This window comes from Acanthopagrus latus, chromosome 18 (genome assembly GCF_904848185.1).
Source record: "Acanthopagrus latus isolate v.2019 chromosome 18, fAcaLat1.1, whole genome shotgun sequence".
Lineage (NCBI taxonomy): Eukaryota > Metazoa > Chordata > Actinopteri > Spariformes > Sparidae > Acanthopagrus > Acanthopagrus latus.
The window spans coordinates 14,871,877-14,898,993 of NC_051056.1; the positions used below are offsets into that span (position 1 = coordinate 14,871,877).

Below are 27,117 nucleotides of genomic sequence, written 5' to 3' on the forward strand. Positions count from 1 at the left end.
CAGTAGAGCCACTGCTGTATGTACAATATATAATAATCAAATAAAGGTTTTGAGATTCTTTGATATTTTTACATTTTAAAAGTATTTGAAAATGAATGTAAAACATTATTCAACACCAGCACTTGGTGTTCTTTTCTCCCCTGTCTGCCCTATTGGCATGGAGGCCCTAGACATGTGTTGAGATTGCCTGCAACTGGATCCTGCCCGTAACAAGGGTTCAAGTAGCCCAGTCAAGATAGTGCCGTGCCCGTGATGCCAAATACTGATCAAACCGATTCACCGTGGCAAAAAGCCAGCAGCAATGTTTGATTTGGCTACAGGATTAAATGAAAACGACCTAATGTATGGAGGCTGGGCATCGGCCCAGAATAGACCCAAATAACTTTTGGTCTGGATCAGGATAAAGGGTTGGATCTTCACTTTCTTTAACAGCGTGAGATACGGCTACCTATACTACCATCTACAACTAACTTTCTTATGCTACCAAAAATGGAAAACATTTGTAGACAAAGCTAGAAAAGTGTATGCAGAGGTGTTTGGTCATATAATGTACGTGAAATGTATTCTACCTTGTGGACATGTCGTCTCTCAGAGGTCATGGTCTTTGGAAACTTTTAGCCACTGGCCAAACCCCTGTGAATTTCTCCAGGTATTTAAAAAGAATCAGATTTTATCTAACTGTGCAGTCATACTTTGTAAAAATAAATAAATAAATAAATAAATAAATGTACCTATCTAACTCTCCACATTGCCAGATGTGTAACTGGCGGGGAACACTACATCTTTTCTTTTTATTGATTAACTGGGCCTCAGTGAAGAAGATGAAAAAGAAGAAGAAGCAAGTGTAGAAGACACTGAATCCAATATTGTAACCAATATAAATTACACAGATTCACTTCTTTTTTCAGTTAAACATTTTTTATTTCATGGAAATACAACATAATTTCAAATCCTTTCCAGGACCATTGTTGTACATTTTATACTCTTTTTTTTTCTCCATTTTTTTGTACTTGAAAACATGGTCACTTGTACAACAATATCATAAACAAAGCCTCATGTCACAAATGGAGCCATTGATGACAATAAATTACACTTGCCATGCTAAGGTTTTGAGATGATACATTGGTACCTTCATTGTTACTAGATTAACCTTTAAATGAACAATACGTCAGAGTTGAATAAATATGATAAAAAGACACTGGAGTTACAAAAAGAAAGTTTGTTCATTCAAAACGGAGCAGAAAAAGGTCAGAGCTGTTTTTTGGGAGGGTTACTTCTTAATAATCCATTTGTTTTCCTTCATATGAAAAAAATAGGGACAAATTTGCATATTTTGATAACACTGCTAAATCTAAAGCAAAAGTCCAACAATAGTAAATACTGACTATATTTAGGAAACTGCCCTTTAATTATAACCGACATATTAGTTATGATTTTTTTTTCCTTTATGTGCAGAGTATTTCACAGGTCTGCTAGACCAACATCATCCATTCACACTTGAAACAGGTTAATCTAGTACAGCACTGTCTTTATACAACCTAGAGGTATTTTTCTAATCTTGTTTTTTTCTTCTCTTTGTTTTTTTCTTTACTCTTGAAAAAGCAAACACAATTTAACCCGGATGAAGATGTGTCTTTTCCAAACTGTAAATAATATCACCGTATTCATGTACAGAATATAAAAATCTTTCCAATAGACAGAAGAGAGAAAGAAAGGAGAAAAAAAAAACAAACATGTAATGAGGTCTCCAGCCAGTAGTAGTTGAGAGGCAAGTATACCAATGATGTGTAAATTAAAAAATATTCATAATTAAAAACAAGAACAATTACAACACTCGACACGTCACTTAGTTCAACAGTGAGATTTACAGTGGAACTGGTACCGAATAAAAAATGTTTCAGGGGTGAGAGCGAGAAAAAACCAGACGGGAGGGGAGATAAATAAAAGCAAATCAAAACTGTGATGTACCTTCATTCCTTCGGGGGCAAGCAGGTGACGAAAAAACAATGTGGAAGAAGTAGTCAAATGCGTCATGATAGATAGACACTGTGTTATCATGAACACGGGCAGACCAGATTAGCATACAGATGATCTTGAAATGTGTCACGATAAACACGTTCTTGGTCGTAATAGAGGACACGCATAATGGTAGCACAGGTGCCTGTGCTAGTACTGTTAGTCGCTGTAGTAGCACTTCAGAGCACCATGTTTCACTTAAAAGATCTTTTATATAACTTAGAAAAAATGAGTTATTTGTAGCATTATTAAGTATTTTTATGAAGATTTTATTTTCGCCTCAGCTTTTGATTGCAAATTCTGGAAGGGGTCCTGACGACTTCAAACGACAGGGCTTCAGATTACACGACCGGGATTTTGGCATTTGTGTCGGTGGTCCGACCCACAGGTGCGCAGCGGGAGGAGTAAGAGAAGGCATGCATGAGTCTGAGTGACAGCCACACAGAGAGTAGAATAAAAATCAAAATTAAAAAACAAAAAAAGGAAAGGTGTGAATATACACTTCCACCTCCGGCCTGGTCCACTAAATGCTTCGAGAATTCAAAGACAGACACGTATTAGACAGAGAAACAGTTTTAGAGGGTTTTGTCTTTGGATTCTTGAAGCAAACGTGGAGCCATCGTAGTAATCTATACCTCTACAAGACCAGGAGGAGGCAGAAATAAGTATCACAGCTATGTGTGTGTGTATGTGTATGTGTGTGTGTGTGAGAGAGAGAGAGAGAGATAGCGTGTGTGCATGTGTATGTGTGTGCACTATGTGAAGGGTCTATCTCAACAGGTGGTAGCCAGGGATTGGTGTATAGGAGGCTGGAAGCAGCGAACGTGCTCCACGGTGGAACTGTCCGTCTCCACCGCTTTCATGTACTTGTTGAGGATGGCGAAGATCTCGTTGTTGAGGATCTGGTACTTCCGAATGCGGTCGGCCATTTTCTTCAAGGGCTGTCAAAGAAACCAGAAGAGAAAGGCAATGAGTTTGGTAATATAAAGAAGTGTGTGTGTGTGTGTGTGTGTGTGTGTGCGTGCTTGTGATTAAGAGCAGTGGATGCGGGGTACCCACCACGTTTTTGATGATCTCATCCTTGCCGTCCTGTCTTTGGACTTTGAGCAGGTGGTAGCAGAAGTCGAAAAGGTCGAAGCGACGCTGCTGTCCCAACAGCACGATGATGGCACAGCCGGCCCAGTTCAGCCCGTCCCCAAAGCACTGCCTGGAAGGCAAGGCACGCACGACACAGGAGTTGTTTCCATTAAAGTAGGAACCATCAAACTGCAGCGCCAATTTCCAACAACTACTTTCATGCAAAGATTTTCCAGAAAATGTGACAAGATTACATAAATTAGATAGATTATAGATTAGATAACATATATGGTGACAAAATGGTCCCCGGTCATGTACAGTATATTTGTGCCACAACTGTTTTTATTTCACTTCACATTTTTAAGCAAGTGTGCTTTGCAGAAGGAGCGGAAGCAAATACAGCAACAGCAAAACTTAATTTTTCCTCGAAGCTTAGTCACATATTCTCTTTCTACACGCGCCAACTTTTCTACAACCCCCAAATGCTTTCACAGTATTTGGGAGTTACATTTTATCTATTATTAATGTTTGTTTAGTTAACTATGCAAACTCCTGCAAGCAAAAAGCCAGGGTAAAATATTAACATTTTTTTCGACAGAGCATATCCATGTGCAGGGCTCCATGGTGCAACTGTTTTAGTCACACATGCACCCCAAAAATCTGTGAGGTGCAACTAATGGCACCGGTGCACCTGATGTTCAGCACGTCAGATTAAAATAGAAAAACATTCATCTCCACTTTAACTCCCACAACAATCATTTTACATAATTTGTTAAGAAATTCAATTAAAATGTAGGTGCACCAGTGCAACCAGCGTGAAAAGTTAATTTGGAGCTCCGATGTGCACTTTGCTTTGAACTGTCGTGTTTCAAGTTGAACTGATGTTTGACTGAACGTACGGTTGATAACTTAAAGAGACAAGGAAGAAAAAGAAAACGCACTGCTACAGTCAACACAAACGCCGGACTGCTGCCACTCACTCTGCTGTGAACTCGTGCGTGCCCACGGGAATGCAGTAGACGAACTGCATGGCGCTCCACAGGCGGTGGAACTCCATGCACTCGTCGACGTGCATCACGCCGTTGGTGGGCGGAGGCCCGCGCCACACCCCGTCGTGCAGGAAACTGCGGATGCGCGTCAGGATGACCTCGAACATGGAAAGGCCGCAGCAGAGACGCTCTTTGGTCAGCAGGTCCCCCTCACGGGCAATAGCAATTTGCTGGGGAAAGGAGAAAAAGAAACAATGATTTATTATTACTAGCATGAAAATGGTGAGGAAGAAACGTAACAGACTGGACTTGTCCAACGTAAAGACAGGGTGGTGTTGAACTCACCTGCGGGGTTCCCAACCTCTCGATTAGAGGCACGAGGTGGAGAGGGGCGTACTTTGCTTCCAGCCTCTTCATCCTCACCTCCAGACGCTCCCCCTCTGTGTAACACACAAACACAAGCAGGGAGCTGTACATACTGAACAAAAATGACATCAGACTTACCCAGCTGCCTATAGGGTACCACCGGTAAACCTTTTTTATTAAATACCTTTGATGTAAACTCTGGGCAGAATGTTCTGGAAGGGGGCGGCATGAAGCAGATCACACACTTCCTCCTGGGACTGAGATTTAAAAGATATCGAGAGAAAAAGGGGTCATTTCATGTAAAGGAGCAGCATTCACCTTACCTACAGATACCTTTACATGCAGGTAGCCATGAGGTGATGCTGATTTTACGCTAAAGCTAATGACAGCTTCTAAAGCGTAACAAAGTGCGATTAAACTTGTGGGAGCATGCTGATGGATTAGTCAACACTATCTTCAGCTTATGCAGAGAGGGAGATAAGATGACTGAACGAGTGTGTGTGTCTGTGTGCATCACGAGGCTGCGTTTGTCAAGTCATGATGACAGGCCAATATTAGCAGGATTATAATTTGTCACACTCTTAGGTGCAACATCCCATCTAATCTGGTTTAGCGGCAGGAGGTCAACTGTACAACCATCTTAATCAGACTGCTGACTACAGACACCCAACCCTTACATTAATGCTTTTCTAAGATTTTTTTATACATATTTCTTACTTAGTTATTAATATCAAGTATAAACATATGTAGAAACCCTGTGCACTGGTAGGTTTTACGTAGATATATGGCCATTATAGTGAGAAATTTAAGGTAACTCTAAAACCACAGGGCGCAGCTATCACAAGCCTAGCCAACAACTGCTGCACTTTGCTAGACATCCTTGGCTGTATCCAGCAACTGTTAGCTAATTAGCTCATGGCTCAGTTAGCCGCGGGGACAGTGGGTCTAAAGCTTGTCCGAAGCAGGACCTCCTGAGGTGTGTTTCACGAGGAATTAGTGAAGAGATTCAGCTTGTCTTCGTTCGTCATAAGACAGAAACTTGACATTTTGGAAAGGTTTCTTTTTGTTCATTTACTACGCTGACTACGTGGCTATCACCTCTTGCTGGTACAAAGTGGTATTACAAGACATGACAGGCCCTGGGCTAGCTGGTTAGCATGCTAGCTTCAGCAGACGTCTCCGTGCCACAATACACAAGACGTCTTTGACAAGCTATCGGTTCTTTACATTCTGTTGATGACGTCAGCTCGTTTTCGACGTACGTGAGTGTAATGCGTGTGTAATGTTTTGAAGTAAAATTCTATCATATCCCATACTGTATCCTACAAAGGGTTTTAAACATCAGAAAGGTGGACTTTTGCGCAAGAAGAGCTTGAATTGAAATTAGACAAAATATTTGGGGCAATTAAGAACTCATAGATTTAAATGCAAGTCTACTGACTGACTTTTAAGGCCTTGCATTTATAAAACTGCACTGAACGTCAAGGCTTTTTAAGGACCTGCAGACACCCTGCTAACAACCGCTCATCCCTCCGGGTAAAATGTCAGTGTGTTAGTGGCATTTTTGTCTTGACAAGTCATGCTGACAGAATGACTTGTCAAGCTTATTTAGCGAGATGGAAGTCACGGTGATTACTAGTCACGACAAACAAGCTACGAATCAAACCAAATGCTAAGAGGCAGCGTCTTCATAGCTCTTGGAACTATAAGGGTGATGGATGAGAAAAGAGAGCCATGCAATGCTTAAAAAAAAAGCAACACACACACACACACACACACACACACACACACACACACACACACACACACACACAAACTTGCAGGCAGTCCTAACCAACATACACACAAACATCAGTCAGACAGAAATGGAAGTGCAGAGTTAAGCACAAGACTGAACCAACAACCAACCAGAAATGTCCCATCACCTATTTTCCATGGAAGACAAGGACATAAGGATTCTCTAATATGGCAGCCAAATGTGTGTTTGACCTTGTTTTGATCAAATGTGTCTCCAAATGCAAAATAGTTTCTCTGGGCTTTGGTGCCAGAAGAAACGCTATGTTCGTTTAGTCCCGAGTAAAACTGTCAGTCCCTTCTGCTTCCATGGCTGATTGGAGGTGAAACCGTGTGTGCCAAACCGTGTGTAAAAGAAAAAAGAAGAGAGAGAAAGACAGCAGCCCAAACCAACGAGAGATCAAAGAGGAAAAAAAAGACATTTTCGGTCTGCGTGTTTTATAGATACCAACGACAAGACCTAAATCCTTACCACCTGTGGTAGATGCCAGCGTGAAATGAAAAATAGAGTTGTATTTCAGAAAAAAAAAAACACATCAAAGAAGATCAAACATTTTTTTTTTTTGGCCTGAGAGTTTCTACCCCAGACGCTCGATTCAGGGTGTGAATCAACATCATGTAGTGGGCAGAAACCTTCAGGCACTCAGGTTTATTGGTCACCGACACAGAAACATGGCTACGCACTAACGACCCCTGAGCAACGAGCATGCTCGGGGACCACACTGGGGGGGGGGGGAGTTAACAGTAGAATAAGGGGAGAAGAGGGTACAGACATAAACACAAGGGGTCAAAATCACAAAGGAAGAAGAGAGAGATAGAGACATGGGTATAACACTTGAACAGTCTGAAGGGAAATTGATACAAGTAAAGAAACTGTCCTACCAGAGCTTGCTCGATGAGCAGGCAGAAGAGGATGGCATTTCCCACTTCCCTTAAGCTCTGGAAGACATCTGTCTTCAGCTCAGCATACTCAATGATGTCCTTAAGCTGATGATGGAAGAACTCCAGGATACCTGGAAAATGGCAGAAAGGGAAGACATGCGGCCACGATTGCATAGACAGAAACGCACAACAACAACATCATTAAACCACCTCTTTTATTCCAACAGTCAAACACACAGCCAGGCAGTGAGTGCCCTCTAATTCTTCATTATGTCATTGATAATCTATTGCTAGCAGGATGGTGTCAGCGCGTCTGCCCAGCTGCCCTGTCCCACATTTGGCCCGAGCATGAGGCCTTCACGGCAGAGGATCATTAACTGCTGACAGTAAGATCACAGGCGGTAAGCCAGGTGCAGAACTCCAGGTACAGAACATCAGTAATCTACAGATTACTAAGCCTTCCTTAGTAATGGGTTATCCCATCTGACTGACCTCTAATCCGCACACAGATATCTGGCCAAAATGCACACAGGCGTGTCAGTAAATACGCAAACATGCAGAGTGAGCAAGTAGAAGAGTAAAGCCTCCTTTAAGAAGGAAAACTCGTGTATACCTGATCATTCCTGTCCCGTTCAGATGTTAATTTACATTTCATCTCTGTATTGCACATTCATTAACCTCGCTCTATTAAGCCTGATTTTCTGTTCTATCTCTATTTCTATATTTCTAAGACTGAGTTGCTATTTTCCTCCACCGTGTCCCCAATTAGTTCATTTACATCCCCTCCCCAACTGTTTCACAATACTTAGTGTACGACAAAACAAAACAACAAAACAAATATCATCTGTGACCATTCAGTTCAGTTTTCTGACTGATTTGTGAATTCATTTCGGCGCTCCTGTAAGATCACAATAAAATATGCCTGGATTCTGCATGGATTTAAGACAGTTTTGTACATGTATAGACATACACATTGTGCAAAGGTTAAAGGGTCAACGTGTAGGAATTTTACTTTAAACAATTCAGAGATCAACTGAATTTATCAGAAGAATGTGAACACTTTTGACATTGTGACATCGATGAACTGTGTTGAGAAGATGTCTACTGAAGTTAGCATGCTAACCAGCTAGCCCCAGCCCATCCTGGTCCAGGATACTGTAAGGGTGTAAACATGAACACTCCTCTGGTCTCTGAGCACCCAGTACAAAGTGCTAGCTGCAAGACTAACTGAGCTAATTAGCTAGAGGCAGCTACACTTCTTGTTTTGAGTATAACATTTGAAAGCGGGCCCATTCTTACTTATTACACTTTGGAATCATACTTTAAATTTGGTTTTGTACCTTCGATTGTCTCATGTTTAGTGCAATGGACAAAAGAAGAGGAAAGGACATCACGGATTCTAAAAACTGATAAATGAGTATTATTTTGTGTGAGGAAAATGTTAAAAACAACTCAGGCACCACAGCGCTTTGAGGTCAATACTAATATCAGCATATAAACATGTTCATAAGATTATTGCTAAGATGCTGAAACTGAGAAGCTACAATGTAAGAATATTCACCATGTTCATTTTAGCTCAGCATGTAAGCATGCTAATATTTGCCAAGAAGCTAAAAACACAAATTACAGCAGAGGCTGACGGGAACGTACTTTTGCACGTACATAAAATATGACATTATATTGATAATCAGACCATTGACGTGATTACAAATCATGGGGAGAAAGAAATGAATGTCTGCACCAAATTTCATAGCAATCAATCCAGCATTTGTAAGGATCTTTGTGAAGACGTTTCCCCTTCTTGTTGTGAGGACAGACACCGTTAAAAAAAACTTCCTCCATCGACCAAGTTGAGCTCATGTGATCATATTAATACCAAGGACGTGATGGCATAAAGGGTGTCGGCAGTCAGAGAGACACTACGGCAAATTTGCAACTTTCAAAGTCTGCCACCGTTCTAAGTGTCCACGTGTGACTCATTACAGCTTTAACAGTGAGAGAAGTGGCGTTGTAAATGTCAATTACAACCCCACACACACTAACTACGAGGACTGTAGACTCACCTGGGGAGCCATACTCATGGCGCGGCAAGCGGCAGATCTTGGGCATGACTTCTATCAGTGTTTTTACGTACTGCAGTATGGTGCCCTGTAGCTGCAACATGACAAAGAAGATAGATGGAACACAGCGGGTAACGCGGTAGAAAGGGCACAAAGTGGGAATAAAACAGTTCGCTGTGAGAATTAATCCACTGAGGGGGAAGGAAACGTGTTTTTTAGGGAATGGAAAATGAAGATAAATACCAGGCTCTTGACAATCTTAAGCAGCTCTTCCATCACGACAGCAATGCCTTGGTAACCAAGGAGACGGCAGATGGTCTTGAAGTGAGGCGGGCCAACAAAGTTTCTGTAGGAGCTGTATATGTGGGAGTAGGCAATGTTCAGAGGCTGAAAAGGAAGAAAGAAAGGGAGAGACAATGTTAATCACACAGTGCTGCTGGAAGATTTTTTGCTAAATCTTTCCGGCAATATCAAACACAAGTCATCGGCGGCACCATACCTTGGATCCATACAGGTAGTAAGGCTGCACATTGGCTGGCTTGTCTCTTTGAGGCTCCTGGGTGAAGGGAATGGCTGTGCGTACAAAGCTGCAGAGAAAAGGAGGTTTAAAACCAAAAATAAAAGGAGGCCCAGGCTATTCAAGGAAACGTACATCTAAAAAAACATAACACCGACAAACTGACCGGTTTGTGGATCCGTTGTAGCAGTAGTTGGGGAGGAAGTCAAAGTTCAGCTCCCAGAAGACATGCAGCGTGATCCGTCCGTAGGGAGCGGACACGTTGTGGTTGGCCTCGCGGAACATGGCGTCGAAGCTGTCCAGGGTCATGTGCTTGCACAGGAGTCGGTGGGTTAGTCTGTTGATCTCCAGCAGCCACTCCAGCTCCTGTCGCCGTGGCATACAGAGTTTGTATTTGAGTTCACAATATTGTGAATACTGTATTTTGCTGATTAAAAAAGTCAAATATTGACACTTTGGCTCGGTAGGTCGAGCTAACCCAATGCATCAGTGGGTTTGCAGACCCACATAGACCACATTGTCTCTTGTTACATTTTGATATGTGTAACGCTGGTGATCTCACCACTATTGAAGTGAGGTCCTCGCTCTCAAAGCGGCTGATTGCGTGGTCCAGAGACTTGTACATTGCTGCCGAGATCCTCTGGGTGATCAGGCGGTTCAGGTCAATGGAGCGACCAAGCAGCTGCGAGACACAGAGGGAACGGTTATGCAATGCAATAATATATATATAAGGTCACTGAAATAATGACACCTGAGATGAGTCACAGAGGACTTTAGTTTGAATGTTTTCAGTACCTGAACATGTCTCTGTTTGAGCAGCGTCTCGTAGCGGTTCGATGGAGGGTAGGGGATGATCACGCCATAGTTTTTACACTCTGCTCTGAAGCGCTTGTCTAGGAGGACACTGTGGAAAACATACCACATCATTCAGTTGGGGGATTTTGCAGAGACTGCGACAATATCTGCCGATAACCCGTGTAAAAAAATGAAGAGAAGGTCACTTCTCCTACCTTCCGGCCATTGCTTTGTAGTAGGCGAATATCTGATCTGCTAACTTGTAGACAAACTGGTCAAAGCAGAGGTTTACCTAAAGCCAAGAAAAACATTATGAGGTCATGTTGTTTGAACAGAGCAGCACTGAGATAAAGATCGCCACATTTTAATTTTATCTATACCTCAGCCTCAATTTCATCATACAGGAACTGTTTCTTGAACTTGGTGAGAGCGTAGTAGCCACTGTCGTTATACAAGTCGAGAGGATACAGCACATACCTGCAGGTGGGGAAAATGGTTACAATAAAGTCTTGATGCACAAACAAAATCTGAGTTTGTCGCAGGGAGTCGTGTCTTACTCCATCATGGAGGGCTCCTTGGTCTCCAGGATGTGGTCGGTGAGGATCCACGGCATTGACATCTCAATGGGGAACTGAATTCGGCGACCCATGGTCAGCTCCAGGAAGAACTCTCTGAACCACAGCTGGGACAGATCGCAGCACTGCTGCAGGGCCTCTGAACAGCGGAAGAACACAAGAAGGGATCAGGAAATGAAGGAATGTCTACAGCTCTACAGACACATCGTATCATTTTCACAAGAGGGGCTTTCATATGATCTACTCACCGCTGAAGTTGAGCAGGTGTGTGAAGAAGAAGGAATGTTTGTGGAAGTCCTCAATGGCCACTACTATTGGCCCATCCAAACTGCTGCGCAGAGTCTTCTTCGACCCACTCTTATCTGCGATCAGTGACTCCAGCATGGTGCGCACCATGTACAGCTGCACAGGGAAGGCAAAGGTAAGGAGATATAAATTGAAAATCATCCTATTATACTGTCATTTTCCGTTTACTCCTTGCATGTAGCATGGGATTTCGAGAGGAACAGGAATGGAAAAATCATTTCTGACCTTCCAAATAAAAGCCTTCCTTAAAGAGTTGCACACATAATAGATAATGCAGCGTTAATTTAAAGAGCTAACAGAGAAACAATTCATCAGCCACCAAACTGTGGCTGTCCCATTCATTCTCTTCTAGCACCTGCATGGTCTAAGTAGCAGAGTGTTGCCTGGTTACACCATCCACTATCACTCACCCTGCTCACACACTACATGTCATGTGATGAGGCTCTGAGACACATTAGATCTGCTTTAGAAATAAGCTTTGCTCGGAACCAACAGCACTGAAGCTTCTTTCCCGAAGCACAGTCGGGAGTTACATTTTAAGCCACTACGGGTGTTTATTTGGGTGGGATGTTATTTCATTTGGCCATTTGCACTCCAGGCCAGTAGGGGGCAACAAAATAGCTATAGTGGTGGCCCTCACTATGATGTAATGTAATGCATCTTTGCACTTGTTGAGTGTGTTTGAATGTCAGGAGGCAAACCTTTCTTACAAACTACTGCAAGAGAGGTTAACGCTGCTAAATGTTGGTAATGTTATAACTAATACAACCCTTTCCTGTTCCATGCCTTACCTGTGTGCTGGAGGGTCCTACAGCCCTGCGGGGCACTTTGATGTCGAATCCACCTTTGGGGTCCTTCTCCCCCCTCAGACAGGGGTCATTTGGAGGTTCCCTCGCCCCCTCCCAGTCACAGACGGTCTTTCGAATGGCCTGAAGAACACTACAGACAACGGAAACAGCATTAGAGATGTGCATTTTTAGGATCGAGAGCAATAAGATTAGGTTTAATGTGCTTCTGATCAGATCGTTACTGTCTGTGTGTGTGTGTGTGTACCTGATGAGGACGTTCTTCTTCTTCCGTACAGCCTGGCGCAGAGGCTCTCTGAGGGTCATCTGAGCAAAGTCCTGCAGCGCGGCGTAGATGGTATTCCTGATGGCCTGGTTAAACACCGACTCCATTCTGCCCATCAGAACCTGCACCGTTCATTGCACAGCGACATGATCATCGTCGTCATCTTGGTCGTAGGGGCTACTGACCATCAACTCACTATGAAAGGAATAACTTCACATGGGAAATGTGTTTATTCGCCCTCTTGCAGAGAGTTAGATGAGAAGCCCAACACCTCTCTCTGTCCATTAAAGACGTCCCCCAGATGTCTTTTTAACACATCGCAAACACTGAGCTCTGAGTAATATTTTGTGCTTTATGTGGTTTTCCACAAAAAGCTCAATTACTTTACCATAATTCTTTTATATACGTTCCTATATAACATTTCCTCCTTCTCCCTCATTGAAAAATCCCAACACTGAGCTGAGCTGAGCTAAGTGCTACGTATTTAGTGTTTTTCTTATATACACCGATAGTCCACAACATTAAAACCACTGACAGGTGACGTGAACAACATTGACCATGTTGTTACGATGCAATGTTCTGCTGGGAAACCCTCCTGGGAAGTTCACCCTCTCATGATAAACAGCACCCAAATGTTGGCAGTGGCAGCTGATCGGCCAGACACTAAATGTTGTTGGTGACTGTTGTGCTTTCATCGACCTGAGTGTTGAAAGCGGGGATTGATCTTTTGATCCCAAAATATGTAACTGTTCCATTGAGGTTAACAATGGATGATATCACAGCTGTTTGGTGGACAGTTTTTCATGCTTGATGCAATTTAGGGCTTTAAAACATCCTTTAACCATCGACTGTTTAGAGCATTGATCAAAGACGAGCTCAACACCTGTCAGGGTCACTGGTGTTTTACCTGCAGCCCTTTGATCATGGCGATGACCTCCACCAGGGCAAATTTCTCCTCACTAGTGTAATTGTATCGCGTGGCCCGTTCGTACTCCTCCGCCGTGCCCGGACAGTCCTTGTTACAGAATTTATCCGTGGGATGGACGAGCTTCCACGAGTACTGGAAGAGACAAAGGGAGTTATAAATAGATCAAGGCTAAATGATCAATGGCAGAACCGCCAACTGCTTCATGCCTGAAACCCACGCAGATTGACTGCGGCACAAACATTCTCCGGGCCCACACACGCACAAACACAGGCGATCCCTCGCTTTTACTCACAACTTCCATGACGTGCGTGCTCCACTTGGACAGCAGCTGCAGACCTCTCAGCGCCAGGTCGAACAGCTCCCTGTACTCCTCATCGGACTTCTGGCTGTCCAGGCCCGAACCCGTCACCACTTCGCTGTTGCTGTAGCGCGCCAGCTCCGAGATGAAGCGAATGTGGTCCTCCCTGATCTGCACCATCTGCTCACACAGGTTGTACTGTGGCGAGATGCTGCTCTGGGTGCATGTCCACCTGGGCACAGAACGGAGAAGACAGAGAGTTGGGGGTGGGCAGGAGCAGATGGTGCGGTGGACAAGAATTGCTGTTCTTTCTTGGGATTTTTTGTTACCTACACTGTATAAACACGCAAGAGAGAGGCGCTCTTACTTGGACTTGTTTTCTTCGTAATGAGCACTCGTCTCGATGTAGCGCGACAACTCTATCTGCATGTCTCCGAACAGGGGCACCACTTGAAGCTGAAAAGCACAGCAGAGGATGGTTCAAACTCATGTCACGTACACAAATGCAACTCTGGTTTTAAGAGATGCTAAATTAGCAAAAGGCTTACCTTGAAGAACTTGTCAATCTTGCTCAGGTTGATCCTCTTTTTGGCGTCTAGTTTGTATATATTACTCACATTCCCATCCATCAGGTACAGACCAAAGCCCATCACCTGACACGCAGAGAGAGGCGATTTTGTTTTACATCAGGACAGTTGGCTTAACATCAGACTGTTATAGGTCAGCGGCGGGAAAAGATGTTAAAATGCGGGTACCTTAAGCAGCATGTGTTTCTCGCTGGGTGTCAGATACATCTTGTTCTCGTAATAGTCTACACAGATGTTGACAATGTCTGCCAAAAGTTCCTCGTAGCCAGGAATCACCTCCAACTGTTGGTGCAGGCACTACACAGAGACAGAGATGGAGCAACAGGTCACCTTCAGATAAATTCATTGAGAGACAGCACAGGCTCATTCTACACCTTCTCTACATGTACAGTACCGGGGCTCAGTGATGCCCAGTTGCCCTGGGCTAGTAAAATGCCATGTTGGGCAAGCAAGTCAGGCAAAAAAAGCATGATGGATGATGAAGGTAGCTAAGGACTGAGTCATTTAACTTCCGTTTCATTTCTGCTAATAGATGCACATCACAGTACAGTTACCAGGCAATCCCCCCCCACCCTTTTGGGGGGTGACAGCCTTGTGGGTAACACGCGGTTGTGACGAAGTTCGTCAGTGTAAGCTGTGGGTGGCAGATCTCTCTCATATGCAACAATTTGTGCAAAAGTGTTCAGATAAGCTTGGCACTGCAGCATAACCTTAGCTCATCGTGAAATGTGTCCCTTGCTGCACATGCAATAGTGTCACTGCTGGTGCACGGCATTGAACCTCGCTGTCTAAATGCAGTTACACCGAGAAGAGCCCAAGAAGTTACCCAAAGGGGACAATAAACTGTATTGTATTGTATTGTATTGTATCGTATCGTATCGTATCATTAGTTCCTTCAGCAGAGTGGTCTGGACAGCTAAAAGCGAGGTACCAACTGAGTACGTGCTAAGCTAAGTTAATAAAAATAAACTAGTGTGCTCCCATCTATGGTTCGGAGTCAGTAAGCTGCAAGAGTTGTCAGGCACTTCGGCAAAAATGGCGTCAGGAAGATCCGCTCAGTTGGGTTATGTTTGCTGCTTCGCATTTATGACACACTGTGTTCATGTCCAATTGCTTAAAGATTAAACATGATATAAGAATAAGTAAAAATTGACATCAGGTGAGTAGATTTCTCACCAGTTGCCAAACTGGGAATGTTAAACCCTGAACTATCAATAGTGAAAATATTGAATAGTGAATGAAACTCAAGAACACTGTATCTATTCCAAACAGAAAAAAACATACTGTAAAGAGAAATTGGCATTTCTTATTTATGTTTCTAATGATCTTTCAATGTGCCTTGGGGTCATTAAAAATGCTGAATAATAACAACTACATGCAGAGTTTAAGTAAAAAATTTCAGCTCTAAAATTAGTCTGCTTTTGGACTTCGCTCACTTGCGTTTGAAATGAACTGCCTGGTCACCGTCACACACACAACACAATCTTCCTCCGCCATCACTATCTGGCTTTGGAGAGCACAACACTTAAATGGGCCAGTTGAATCCTGCTTGTTCAGCGGATCAGATGTTAATGTTTAGGTTAATAGCTAAATGGCTCCGTGAGGCCCTTCCGCTTATATTGCACAATTTGTCACGTCACCTTTGGAGAGCACAAATGTGAGTCATTCATCCTCTTAGCTTGTCTAGAAAGTCATTTCCTGAAGTATTAGGTAAGAAGGCTGCTGTATTTCTGTATCATCACGGTCCAAAATGTCCATCTGCCTTTTGAAAACATACCCTTGAAAAACCTTACGACTGCGAAGAGTCAGTTTAATTTAGTCCGACTTCCATCCCCCATACCCTCACAGTTATACATTTGTACACACAAGACAGGCTAGTGTCTTCACACCAACCTGAGTGATCCTGTTGTGGTTGGCTAAAAACATCGAAAGGTTCTGGGACTCCTGGATGGACTGGGGGTCGGCCATCTTCCTCAAGAACTGAGCTGCCCTGGAGGCGGAGGAGGAGGAGACAAATGTTAATTTGGCTCTGACTGAGGCATTCTACAATGACTTCCTTTATTTGTGGTCCATTACCTCTTGTAGGCAGAGTGATCATTCTTGACGCTACACTTCATGTTCTTCAGCTCGTCCAGCACAGCAAACATGTTAATAAATTTGCCCAGAGTGAGCAGGTAGGCCTCAGACACAAAGTCCTTCCTCCTCTCAGCATGACACAGACGCTTCACTTCGCTGCAGAAGCGTTCTATGGCTTTCCGCTGTAAAGACAAAGAAAAAAGGGGATACATGGGTTTGCTTATTAACTGTTGTAGTTGTTGTTAATTGTCCTGTTCGCCATCATATGAGCCCACTTTTTTTTTCCTGGCATGTCTTTTAAGCTTTTCAGCTGCTGTTAATTATAAAAATGTAATCTTACCTGGAAGTACATGAACTTCATGAGCTTGGTCACTTCAGGTTCCAACACCTCCACCGTTTTCTCATAGATCTCCACTCTGTTGGGCTGCTCATTGCATTTCACCTAGTAAGCACAAGAGGGTGCCATCATACAGCTTGCTTTTGCAGAAGGGGTTACAGAGGCGTTCAGCTGGCTCATGCAAATTTAGAGTTTATTTGAAGCACGATGCAAAGAAATTGCTTGGTGATGAGACGGTTTTTTTCTCTGCCTCTCTCGGACACCACCAAAGTGTCCTGTTTCCATGTACGTACAAACTGTTACAGTCAAATTTGAGGATTTCATATTTTTTGCAATAGTGAGGTCACCTGGGTAGCACTGCAGAGCGGCTGAGGTACATGTTTTCCAAAGCAGTGACTAGACTAGAGTTTCATATAATGCAATGATAGGATATATTATGTTAAATGTAGGTGGTTAACACAAATAAATGCAGAGTGGAAGCTGACAGGTTCTGCATAACCGATTGTGTCAGGTTTGGTAAGAGGTACCAAACCTAGAGCCACGTCTGCGTTTTCGCCAGTCGAGGAACACAGCATGACAACTTCAACGGAGATCCAAGTCAACTTTTAATTTAACAAAGAAATTACATTTATGATTGGTTTGACACTAGGTCTCTTCTCTATCGAGTCTCAGTCTTTTGTGAAGGATCAAATCAAGAAGGAATGGAAATTTTTTCATCGATGAACTAAAAAAAAGTAGAGATAAAGTAACATATTAAGCATTAGTGTGTATGTATTAGGCATGGACAACATCAAGGCTCCTTTGATATGATTATGAACACGTGGAAGGAAGTTAGGGCTGCATGATATACATCGGGCCAGTGATGTTGGAAAATCAATATTTTCAGCTATTTATCTGTATCGTTAAAATTACAGCCAATAAGCAGAGCTGATAAAACAAAGCAATGTTGCTTTCACTGACTTAACAAAGCGCAGCATCGAAACACTCTGGCACAGCAGTTGGCAGCATGTACCTTAGACTAAACTTAGACTAGAGAGCCATGTCGCCAGTACAGACTTTTCCTTTTTTTTTAAATTTTTTTTTACAGTTCATTCTGAAAAAATATAATATAACAAATCTTATTAGAGCTATGGAATATTAAATCTTACAACATTCCTCGCTACATGTGAGCCTCCCCTACCTGCAGGTGTGCATAAACTACAGGTTATAAACTTTTTTTTACTGTGAAATGATCTGTTATCTTATCAGTGTCGGTCATGGGAAGCAGGTAATCATCAGTTAGCGATACAGGCTGAAATAAATCCATACCGCGCTCCCCACGATGCCTCCAGGACGAAAGGGGATTATGTATGTATGTATGGATAACTCTCTATCACTTAGCACATGACAAACTGAGCTACTACACTGTGAGACAGCAAATCCATGTCGAAATCAGCAGGAGAAGACCTAGTAAGCTGTCAGCTGATAGCAGCCTGTGGGCAGCAGAGTCGTGCGGTGTTTGGTAATTTGTCTGATAAAAAAAACCTGCCGGGTGATAAACGTGGCAGCGAGAGACGTCCATCACCAGCGGCTCAGCTTTTCTCCTTTTAATTTAGAAAGCGAATCCCCGACAAACCCCGGTGAAACGTCAGGAAGGTATGAAGTTATAAGGAAACGGATATACTGCTCAAGCTTAGTGCGTATGTGTTTGTGTGTGTGTGTTACCTGGGGAATGGCTCTGGAGCAGCTTCTCCAAGTGTAAAGCATCACAGCGTACTCGTGTCCTTCCTCCAGCATCTCATTCTGCACAAGCGGACAAAACGCAACAAGAGACAACCTTCAGTCCTAACGCAACCGTTATGTGCAAATCTCAAAAAAGTGCGGATCCCTCAGTTCCTTGCATTTCTTACTCGTGTACGCTACGAGCAGTCATGTTGCAAATACACATAACAAGGCATTATGAGATTATTGTGAAGCGGAGTCTATCTCAGGGCAAGTCATAAATTCCAGATGAATGAGGGGCCTGATAAATATTTCAGCAGGGGAACATTTCTTCCATTCGGAAGTAGGTGAGACAGACCTCTCCATCACTCCGGCCAGAGAGCGGAGTGTCCTCAAATAGACCGGCTTCAACCTCAGTGGGACTTCCTGATTAACTAAGGTTAAATAAAGCACCACTTCCCCCCTCGTTGCCAGTCCAATCACACTCTCCATTCATTCACCATCAGGAGGAAGAGGTTTACTGGTCCATTGCCTGCCTGATTCACCAGCATGTGAGGGAAGTGTGTATCTACATGAGTGTACTTGTGTGTGTGTGTGTGTGTGTGTGTGTGTGTGTGTGTGTGTGTGGGTGTGTGTGTGTGTGTGTGTGTGTGTGTCCTGCCAAAGGGCCGAGCCAAATCCCAACAAAAGAGCCAAATGATAATCAATTCAGAAAAAAACAAGGCTCTCTTTAAGGGGTGTGAGGCTGCTTCCAACAGCCAGCTTTGTGTCTATTGAAAGGGGAACAGCGACTATTTAAAATAGACAACAAAAAAAATTGATTCAGCCACTCAGACGCTAAAATAAACACGATGGCATGTGTGTGTTGAGCACAGATCTCACCATGCTGGAGTGGACAGTAGCCTGCTCTATATAACGAGCGATGCCGGTCACAAATGCATTCCTGTCTTCAAAGTTGGTGTCAAAATTAGCCTGCGGTGAGAGGGAGGAGAGAACGGAGTGAATGGGGCACATTGAGAAAGTATGAACAATTGGGCGTGATGGTGGCAGGCGGCGGTGGTGTGTGTGTCTGTGTGTGTGGGTGGGTGCGTACCTGGTACATGATCGAGGAGGGAGGGGGTTCGATGCATGGCTGCTGGTCCGGGAGGGGCAGCTCCTCCAGCAGGTCCACGTTGGACAGGGCATCCTCCAGGGTCACGTGGGTCGTCATGGTAACAAGGCGTCACTCACACAACACCCCAGTCTGGCAGGAACAGAAAAAGAAGCAAACCGAGGACACGAGATGAGATGAGATGAGGGCGCAGTAGATGCTACATCACACAATGACAAGATGCAAAGTGGGACTTGGTATGCAAGCCAGGGTACTGGTTCCCCCGGGGGGGGGTTGAATTTACAGTTGCCAGGGGCTACCTGGAGAGCTTGCGAAGTATCTTTGAAATATAGAAATGTGAACTGGTTCAGTAAATATACACATATTGAGTGACAACAACTGAATATAATATGTTGGAACTAAGATTGTATGAAAGATATTTTTAGCAAGTGAGCAGAGATGTTGAAACAGAACTAGATGCTCATGGTTAATGGATAAGTAGTTAAAATAGATAGCTAAAAGTGATGGATAGTCTGTTAAAATATATAGCTTACAGTTTATGATAAAAGGTTGAAATAGTTAGCTAACAGTAGTGGGAAAGGATAGAATAGGTGGGCTAAACAGTTAGCTTAATGAAATAGGAAAAGGGTTAAATACGATAGCTAGATAGTTCCTATTAGTTAAACATAATAGGAACACGGTTGAATAAGTTAGCTACGTAGTTAGCTAAACATAACTGGAAAATGGTTTAATATGTTATCTAAAGAGTTTGCTGAAATATTAGGGGAAAAAAATTGTAAAGTTAGCCGAATAGTTAGCAAAAACTAATGGGAACATGGCTGAATATGTTAGCTAAACACTAAGCCTAAAGTCAAGGGAAATTCATTGAATACGTCTGCCAAATAGCTGCTAGAAGAAGAAGAAGGAGGAGAAGAAGAAGAATGGGGAAACCATTTAAAAAGTTAGCTAAATTGTTAGCTAAAATTAATGGGAAAAGGGTTAGATAAGATAAGCCAAATAGTTTGCTAAGAGTAGCAGGACAGCAGTTCAAATGCTACATAGTTAACCGTTTAGGACAGAGGAAATAGGAAAAATGGGTGAAATATACAGTAAAAGTCATGGATACTTGATTCAAACATCCAACTCCAGGTGACAGTGGTAAGAGCGTAAACTCAGCCAAGAAAAATCAGAAGTTAATATGCAGTATGAGGTCTAAACATGATGGAGGGCTCAAAGATGCACAGTCAATAAATTAAATTAAGGACAGAGGTATCACAATTGAAATGCTACAGTAAGATAATATTTCTCCAACTCCAAAACAGATACAACATGTATTCTCTTTGAATGTCTAGACAACCCCACTTCCTCTTTCTGAAACCCTGTTTAGGTTATGCTCTGCTGTATTTTTGTGTGCTCATCGTGCACCTGTATCCTCTCCCATTTTACTACATGTCAGTACCAGATTAAGCTCAGGGGAAGTAAAGGGCAGAGGCCTATACACTGTTTCCGTTCTGTTTTTTTTTTTTTATTTGGCTCGAGGCATGTCTGAAGCGCATCATTCTTCAAGTGCCTAGACCTAGAAATCTCCCCGATCTGTGAGAGACAGATAACGGTCTGGCAGCGAATGACATCTGACAAACACAAAAACGTGTTATCTTGCACAGGCAGACTACGAGCTGGCAATTAAAATATGGCGAAACACTGCATATGAACATAGAGCTTACATGGACCTCTTGCACAAGGCTTAGAAAATCCACAGCCACAGTTATCATGGTACTCAATTTGATCCGCCCTTGAAATTAAATGACTGGACCCCCTCGAAACAGCACAGTCATTGCAGCGTCCCCTTTTCCTCATTATTAAACATCAGCCCAGCCAAAGCAGTGTGTATGCGCCCACCCATGTTATCATGTGCCTCTAAGAAATGTGTGTTTTACGTCTGACCTGGCAGACGGGGCTGACAGGGCCGATAATCAGCTTAATATTCACAGCCAGAGAGCGGCATAGCTAGAGCCCAGAGTGCCAGAGGCCAAACAGCAAAGAGAAAAGAGGCAGATAAAGCTAAAATTTGACTGTCTCTCTTTTCCTCGCCATAGGTAGACAAAGTGAAAGTCAGCCACAGACTGATGATCGTATGAGCAGATAGGAGAAACAGTAATACCTCTACAAACGAGTGGCGGTCGAAACATCCAGCAAAGCAGCAGCATATTGACAACATGTCAACCCTGACCCTGAAACTCACACTTTGCTCCTTATACTAAGAGCAAAACACAGAACTCAAACTAGAGAGAATCATTGTAATTACTGTGCGTTGTAATGACTGTGGTTCTGCGTTACCAGATAAAAATACAGATGGACGCCTGCATCATACGTTCACATTGTCATTGCTCACACCCAAAAGTGCACAGACATTAGCATGATCACAAATGAAGTGAGAAAAAAGAGGTGGGTGGAGTTTCCTGTCACGTCGAACCATCAAAATTAACATATGCAGAAGTTATATTTACATCAGGTAAACCACCAGCCTCGAGGCTAAACTAAACTCGTCACAGTTCAAATGGTCCTTGGAAAGTGACACTTCACTGTATTGGCACAGAAAAAAGGTATTCACATATAATCTAGTCTAATTATGAGCGAAAAACGAGGAACAATAAAAAGTGGCAGATCATGCACCTCATTGTGCAAGATGCTGAGGAAATTAAACTAAAACTACAGACCAGCTGGCAAAGAATGGGCACTGACAAGCAGGCCAATGACATTGTTAACACAGGTTCTTTTTCAGCGCCGACTGAACAATGTTCGAGCGCCGCTTGAATGGAAACGGATGGAAATGTATCAACAGTCCGACCGCTTTAACTTCAACATGCATTTCTGCATCGCGCCGGGGAAGGGGAGTAAATTAGCGTGTCCACCTAGGTGTGTGTGTTTTCACAAAGCCGATCGGAACAGGAGGCAATTACCACCCGTAACTACTGCAGAGTTGTTTGGCGCCAGAGTAAACGCCAATCGTACACATTCACACCGAAGACAAATGGCAGACTTTAGCGGGGTGTGTGTCCACTGTGAGAAGACTACAAGTGACAATGGAGGTCTCACTAATGTTGATGCAATGCAAGAATACAAATTATCAAAAGATTTTGAAACTTCATTCTTGTACACTAATGAAGGCCCCTGTGCTGCTGTAACAATGTAATGCCAATGTTGAAAATAAAAAATGAAAATATGTTGCTTCCTGTATTCTTTCCACTGCCGTTTGGCTTCGCAACCTGGGAGTCAGTCGTTCTCTGCCTCTTTGAAGACTCGACTGGTTATTTTTAACTGTTCAGCTTATAGAAAAGGAAACATGCAGCTCGCTACAAGGGGGTTCTGTCAGGCAGATAAACACGCTCGGAGCTACTAAACTCCCATCTGTGCCTGGGAATACAGACGCAGACTGAAGCCTGAATTGGCTGAACAAACTTTCCCACCCTGCACCCGCCTCTGTCCAACAGTTGGTGCGTCTGTGCATCTTTACAAAGCAAAGGGCCCCTTCATTCCACCCTGGACACTTGGTAACCTAGCTGTGGGCTGCATGTGACAGCTCTTCACAGAACCCATACAGTAGCCAGGCTCTTGGGAGGGTTTAAACACAGAACCTTTATTGATACGCACGGCGAAAATCCCCCCCAAGACCATCGGAACTAAAGCTTCAGTACATTTTAAACATTTTCCCAGCTAAAATTCTCACATAGTGCTCCTTCACTACGTGAGAATCTTAGCTGGGAACATTTTTAAAATAAACAATATGATCAACTGAGAGTGAATAAATAACAGTGTTACTGTTATGTTAAGGACTGATAGAGATACCTACTCAAGTAAGCATGCTAACAAGCTAGCCCGGGCCTGTCCCTGCTCCAAACCCCAACGCTCCCCTGGTGCTCTGACCTCCAGTCCAAGACCAAGCTAACAGCAGCTAGTGAGCGGTTGCTCTGGTGATACGCTGCCATGCATGTTTATAAATACGACGAGGAGGCCAGTTGTTACATATTGCGCCTTTAAGAGCCGTGGTCAGATCTCCTCACTGCAACACTTGACCGGCAAGAATTGATCAAAATATCACCACGTAAAACAACAAATGAAGAAGGCCAAACAGTGGGAAAATTACATACATTGCTAAAAAGCAGCATTAAAACAGACGACACATTATCCGTAGAAGAATATCATGACCAGTATGTGGCTACTGCTGGCTGTTTGTGTAGTACACCCTGCCTGAGAGGAAGGCAGTGTGCGAGAAAGTGTGTCAACTCCAGGGTCACACCACTCAATGGGATCTCCCCCCAAGGCTAGATCTGTAATATATATTCACCGTCCTCACAATAAGATGAGATCCGATCGGCGTGGAGGAGAGCATTAGGACAGGCGCTCACACGTGATCATTTACAACGCGATCACTGGCAAACACACACACACACACACACACACACACACACACACACCAGTCACATGTGTGTTCCAGCAGCAGCCGAGCAATCTACAGCGTGTCATCATGCGCAGGACGGCTGACGGAGGTATTTCACAGGGCTGATTGTCGTTTCAGAGAGCCACAACGCCAAACCCGCTGTTGTCTCATGATACCACATGATGTCATGCTCCCCCCTTTGAGACCAGCGACAATGGTCGTCAACATGAATATGCAACGAGAGCCCAGCTCATATGACCAAGGTAGAGAATAGTGCATCACCAGCCGCTGTATTGACAGGATACTCTTTTACTGGTTCATAATCAAAGTTTTATGACCAAGTGTGAAACTGATGTATAGTTTTTAGTAAAAGGTCACAGTTTTTCCATGTTGCGCAATACCACTTCCTTTTTCTTCAGCTGTTTGCTCTTCTGGTTATTTGCTGTTTCTTTAAAAGGCAGCGTGTAGTGTTATGATCTACTTTTGTCTCTCTCAAATAAAAAAAAAAATTAAAAAAAAACAGCAACAGCACTACCAGCTGCTAATGGCTGCTCGAGAAGGCCATGTCAGGTTTACAGGTACTGGCTATGTAGTTAGCATTTGAAGTTCGTTATGATGTATAATTAAAAAGCCAGGACAGCAGAACCAGCTTAACTGCAGCCACATCATGGGGAGAATCTAAAGGTTCTTCCAACTACCCAACAGAGAAAGTTTCGCTTTCAGCCCTGTCTTTTGTTGACTTGTTGGTTTGTCACCAGGTTTACACAAAAAACTACTGAACAGATTTTCACGGAGGGTGGCACAGAAATAGACCTCATTAACTTTTGGTGCATTTCCAGGAATGTTTCTCATTTTCTTTAAAATTTTGAGATAGGGCGCTTTCGACAGTTTCCCAAGAAACAGTTCATTGTTGTTGATGAAAAAAAAAAAGATCTGGCGTATTTATGTGGCTGGTATCTTTGGCGGAGGTATGCGCTCTGCCATTCAAAAGTCTTGTTTAGTCTGGTAATTCATTCACTTTACAATGACATCAAACAGAGAACAGAGGAAAACCTCACTTCTGGTAACGTGGACTTAGCGACTCTTTGGCATGCTGGCTGGATTTGAGACTTAAATAATTTGATGATGATCAAAATGACTGACACGGATGCCAATAGCCAACCATCGCCTGGTTGTCATGGCTGATACAGATAAGACAAGCAAGAATTTCACACTTTTGTACTCTGTATAAGCTGCTAACCCGTAGTTTATGCACACCGGAGGCGAAGGAGATTAAGACTTTAGCGTGCAAGGGTGGAGAATTTAACATCCCACTGCTTACTGGTGGATCGCAAACCAACTTTGATGAGTACTGCCAACGCTGCTCTCTTCCGGTCAATGAAAGCAATTTGGCCTCATGTTATGGGCTCCATTTATCAGCTAGGATTTCACTGATACCGATTAATAACTTTGAAAAAATATCTTTCCTCACGTCGAGCTGATGTACACCGTGCATCCCTAATCAGAAATTTTAGATAGATTTAGAGGATAGTGGGCATTCATTTTATACTGGTCTGCACACTGACTTATCTTTCAGCAACACATATTCACAGTGATAATCTAGACACCATCTATCATATAATGAAACCTGTGCAATCAACAGGAATCCCTCCTCTTGTGTTCTCCCTTTCAGAATAATTTTTTTTTTTAAATAATACAGTTCTTTTATTGAGACACATCTGTTCGGGCAATCTTAATTAAAAGTAATGATAATAGTAATATGACTATAGGAACCTTATAACAGTGACCCTCCCCATGCAGTCTGAGTGAATACTAGCAGCAGCAGAGCACCCACAGCCTCATCATTACATCACTGCTGGCTGGTGAAGGGGGGGTGGTGGGTGTCATTTACAACTCAGTGAGTCTGCAGAAGCAGCACATCCATAACGCGTGTGTTGTAGAGAGAAGGATGATGATAAACACACACACACACACACACACACACACACACACACACACACACACACACACACACACACACACACACACACACACACACGCCAAACCCGGCAAGTGTTTTGGACGTTTTGTGCGTGTGTGTCTGTGTGTATGTATGTGTGTGTGTGTGAGAGAGAGACGGAAGTAGGTGAACCTGCCGTTGGTGGATCAGTAACAGGCCTGTTGATCGGCTCCGGGCCCGCTGTGACAAACCGTCTATAACGCTGCCTGAGCTCATCTCTACATGCTGTGTGCCCTGCTGGTCGGATGGGTCAAGGCAGTGATACGTGAGGAGGAAAAAAAAAAAAACAGAAAGGCCCATACAATGATGAAAGAAGCGATGTGAAACGGAGCTATCAGAAGCACCAAACACCTCCCCATTCTTCTTCTTCTTCTTCTGCTCCTCTCTAATCATCCAGCATCGCCGCGATCCATCTCCCCCCCCCCCCCCAACATCAACGTGCACTTTTAGCTCGCAATGGCCCGGGCACCCATCTCCTCCTCACCCCACCCATCTCAGCGTGAGCTACGATGCCGATGTAGGCTAACGGGAATCCCATTCATGTGTCAGAATTAATCCGAGAGAAGAAGAAGGAGGGAAGAAAAAAAACGGGTCGGTCGATTCGGCGCACGAGAGAGAACGAGATATCGAGATCGAGGAGATTTCTCGGCGACCATTGCACCTATTTTCCTATCATGTGCGTGTGATTTAAACGGGAATGATGCACGGTGCGAAGGGGGAAAAAAAAACAGCTCCCCCCCGGTTTCTCCAGCCATCATCAGTAACCCAGCGCACATCAGCAGCCGACCGTTCATCTGGCGGCGCTGCGGCTCCATCCGTCCCGACACATACCTGTAAATCGCATGTCCGTCCGGCGAAGACAGGGAGAGACGGGCGGGACGGTGTCGCGGGCTGCGACGGCGGTCCAGCGTTTGCTGATCTGTTTCTTTATTTTATTTTATTTTTCCTTTTTTTCCCTCCCCCTCCTCTTCTTCTGTGCCGATTGATGCTCTAGTTTCGCCCAGTGCCTACCCTGTGCTAATCCACCCCACACAAAGAGCAGAAAATGGCTGCAAGTGCATTTTCTTAAAGGGACAGTCACACTTTAGTGATGGGCGATGGTGATGATGGTGGTGGTGATGATGATGAGCGGGGCCCACCACCACCGCCCGACATGTTGATTCTTTGAATGGTACATTTAAAAAGAAAAAAGTCATCCTACATATGAAGAGAAAA

At 43.6% G+C, this 27,117-nt stretch overlaps 1 protein-coding gene across 2 annotated transcripts; it reads right to left on the reverse strand.

Moving 5' to 3' along the window:
• Positions 1-893: 893 nt before the first annotated feature.
• On the reverse strand, positions 894-27,117 carry cyfip2 (cytoplasmic FMR1 interacting protein 2). Of its 2 annotated transcripts, none has more exons than XM_037077271.1 (30): positions 26,039-26,219; positions 19,469-19,618; positions 19,258-19,347; positions 18,379-18,456; positions 16,678-16,779; positions 16,338-16,519; positions 16,155-16,251; positions 14,430-14,558; positions 14,223-14,327; positions 14,042-14,130; positions 13,669-13,906; positions 13,356-13,508; positions 12,431-12,570; positions 12,169-12,316; positions 11,320-11,473; positions 11,054-11,210; positions 10,877-10,973; positions 10,712-10,788; positions 10,497-10,605; positions 10,264-10,383; positions 9,868-10,067; positions 9,684-9,771; positions 9,428-9,571; positions 9,188-9,278; positions 7,123-7,255; positions 4,633-4,706; positions 4,428-4,522; positions 4,074-4,312; positions 3,076-3,223; positions 894-2,957 (listed from the first exon to the last, which is right to left on the reverse strand). In XM_037077271.1, the coding sequence occupies exons 2-30, from the start codon at positions 19,583-19,585 to the stop codon at positions 2,790-2,792; spliced, it is 3,762 nt and encodes a 1,253-aa protein (XP_036933166.1). In that variant the 5' UTR covers positions 19,586-19,618; positions 26,039-26,219; the 3' UTR covers positions 894-2,789. The 2 variants fall into 2 exon arrangements, with proteins under 2 accessions (XP_036933166.1, XP_036933167.1); XM_037077272.1 differs by lacking the exon at positions 26,039-26,219 and adding an exon at positions 26,734-27,117 and having other exon boundaries at positions 2,790-2,957; positions 4,633-4,705; positions 7,125-7,255.

Bases quoted from the DNA above. Each gene is read 5' to 3' on its own strand.
- cyfip2 (XM_037077271.1), bottom strand. From the start codon at position 19,585: ATGACGACCCACGTGACCCTGGAGGATGCCCTGTCCAACGTGGACCTG. The intron at 10,974-11,053 runs GTAAGACACGAC...CCCCACCTGCAG, and splicing joins AAGGAGCCCTCCATGATGGA to GTATGTGCTGTATCCTCTCG. The intron at 10,384-10,496 runs GTACTGAAAACA...TGTGTCTCGCAG, and splicing joins TCAAACAGAGACATGTTCAG to CTGCTTGGTCGCTCCATTGA.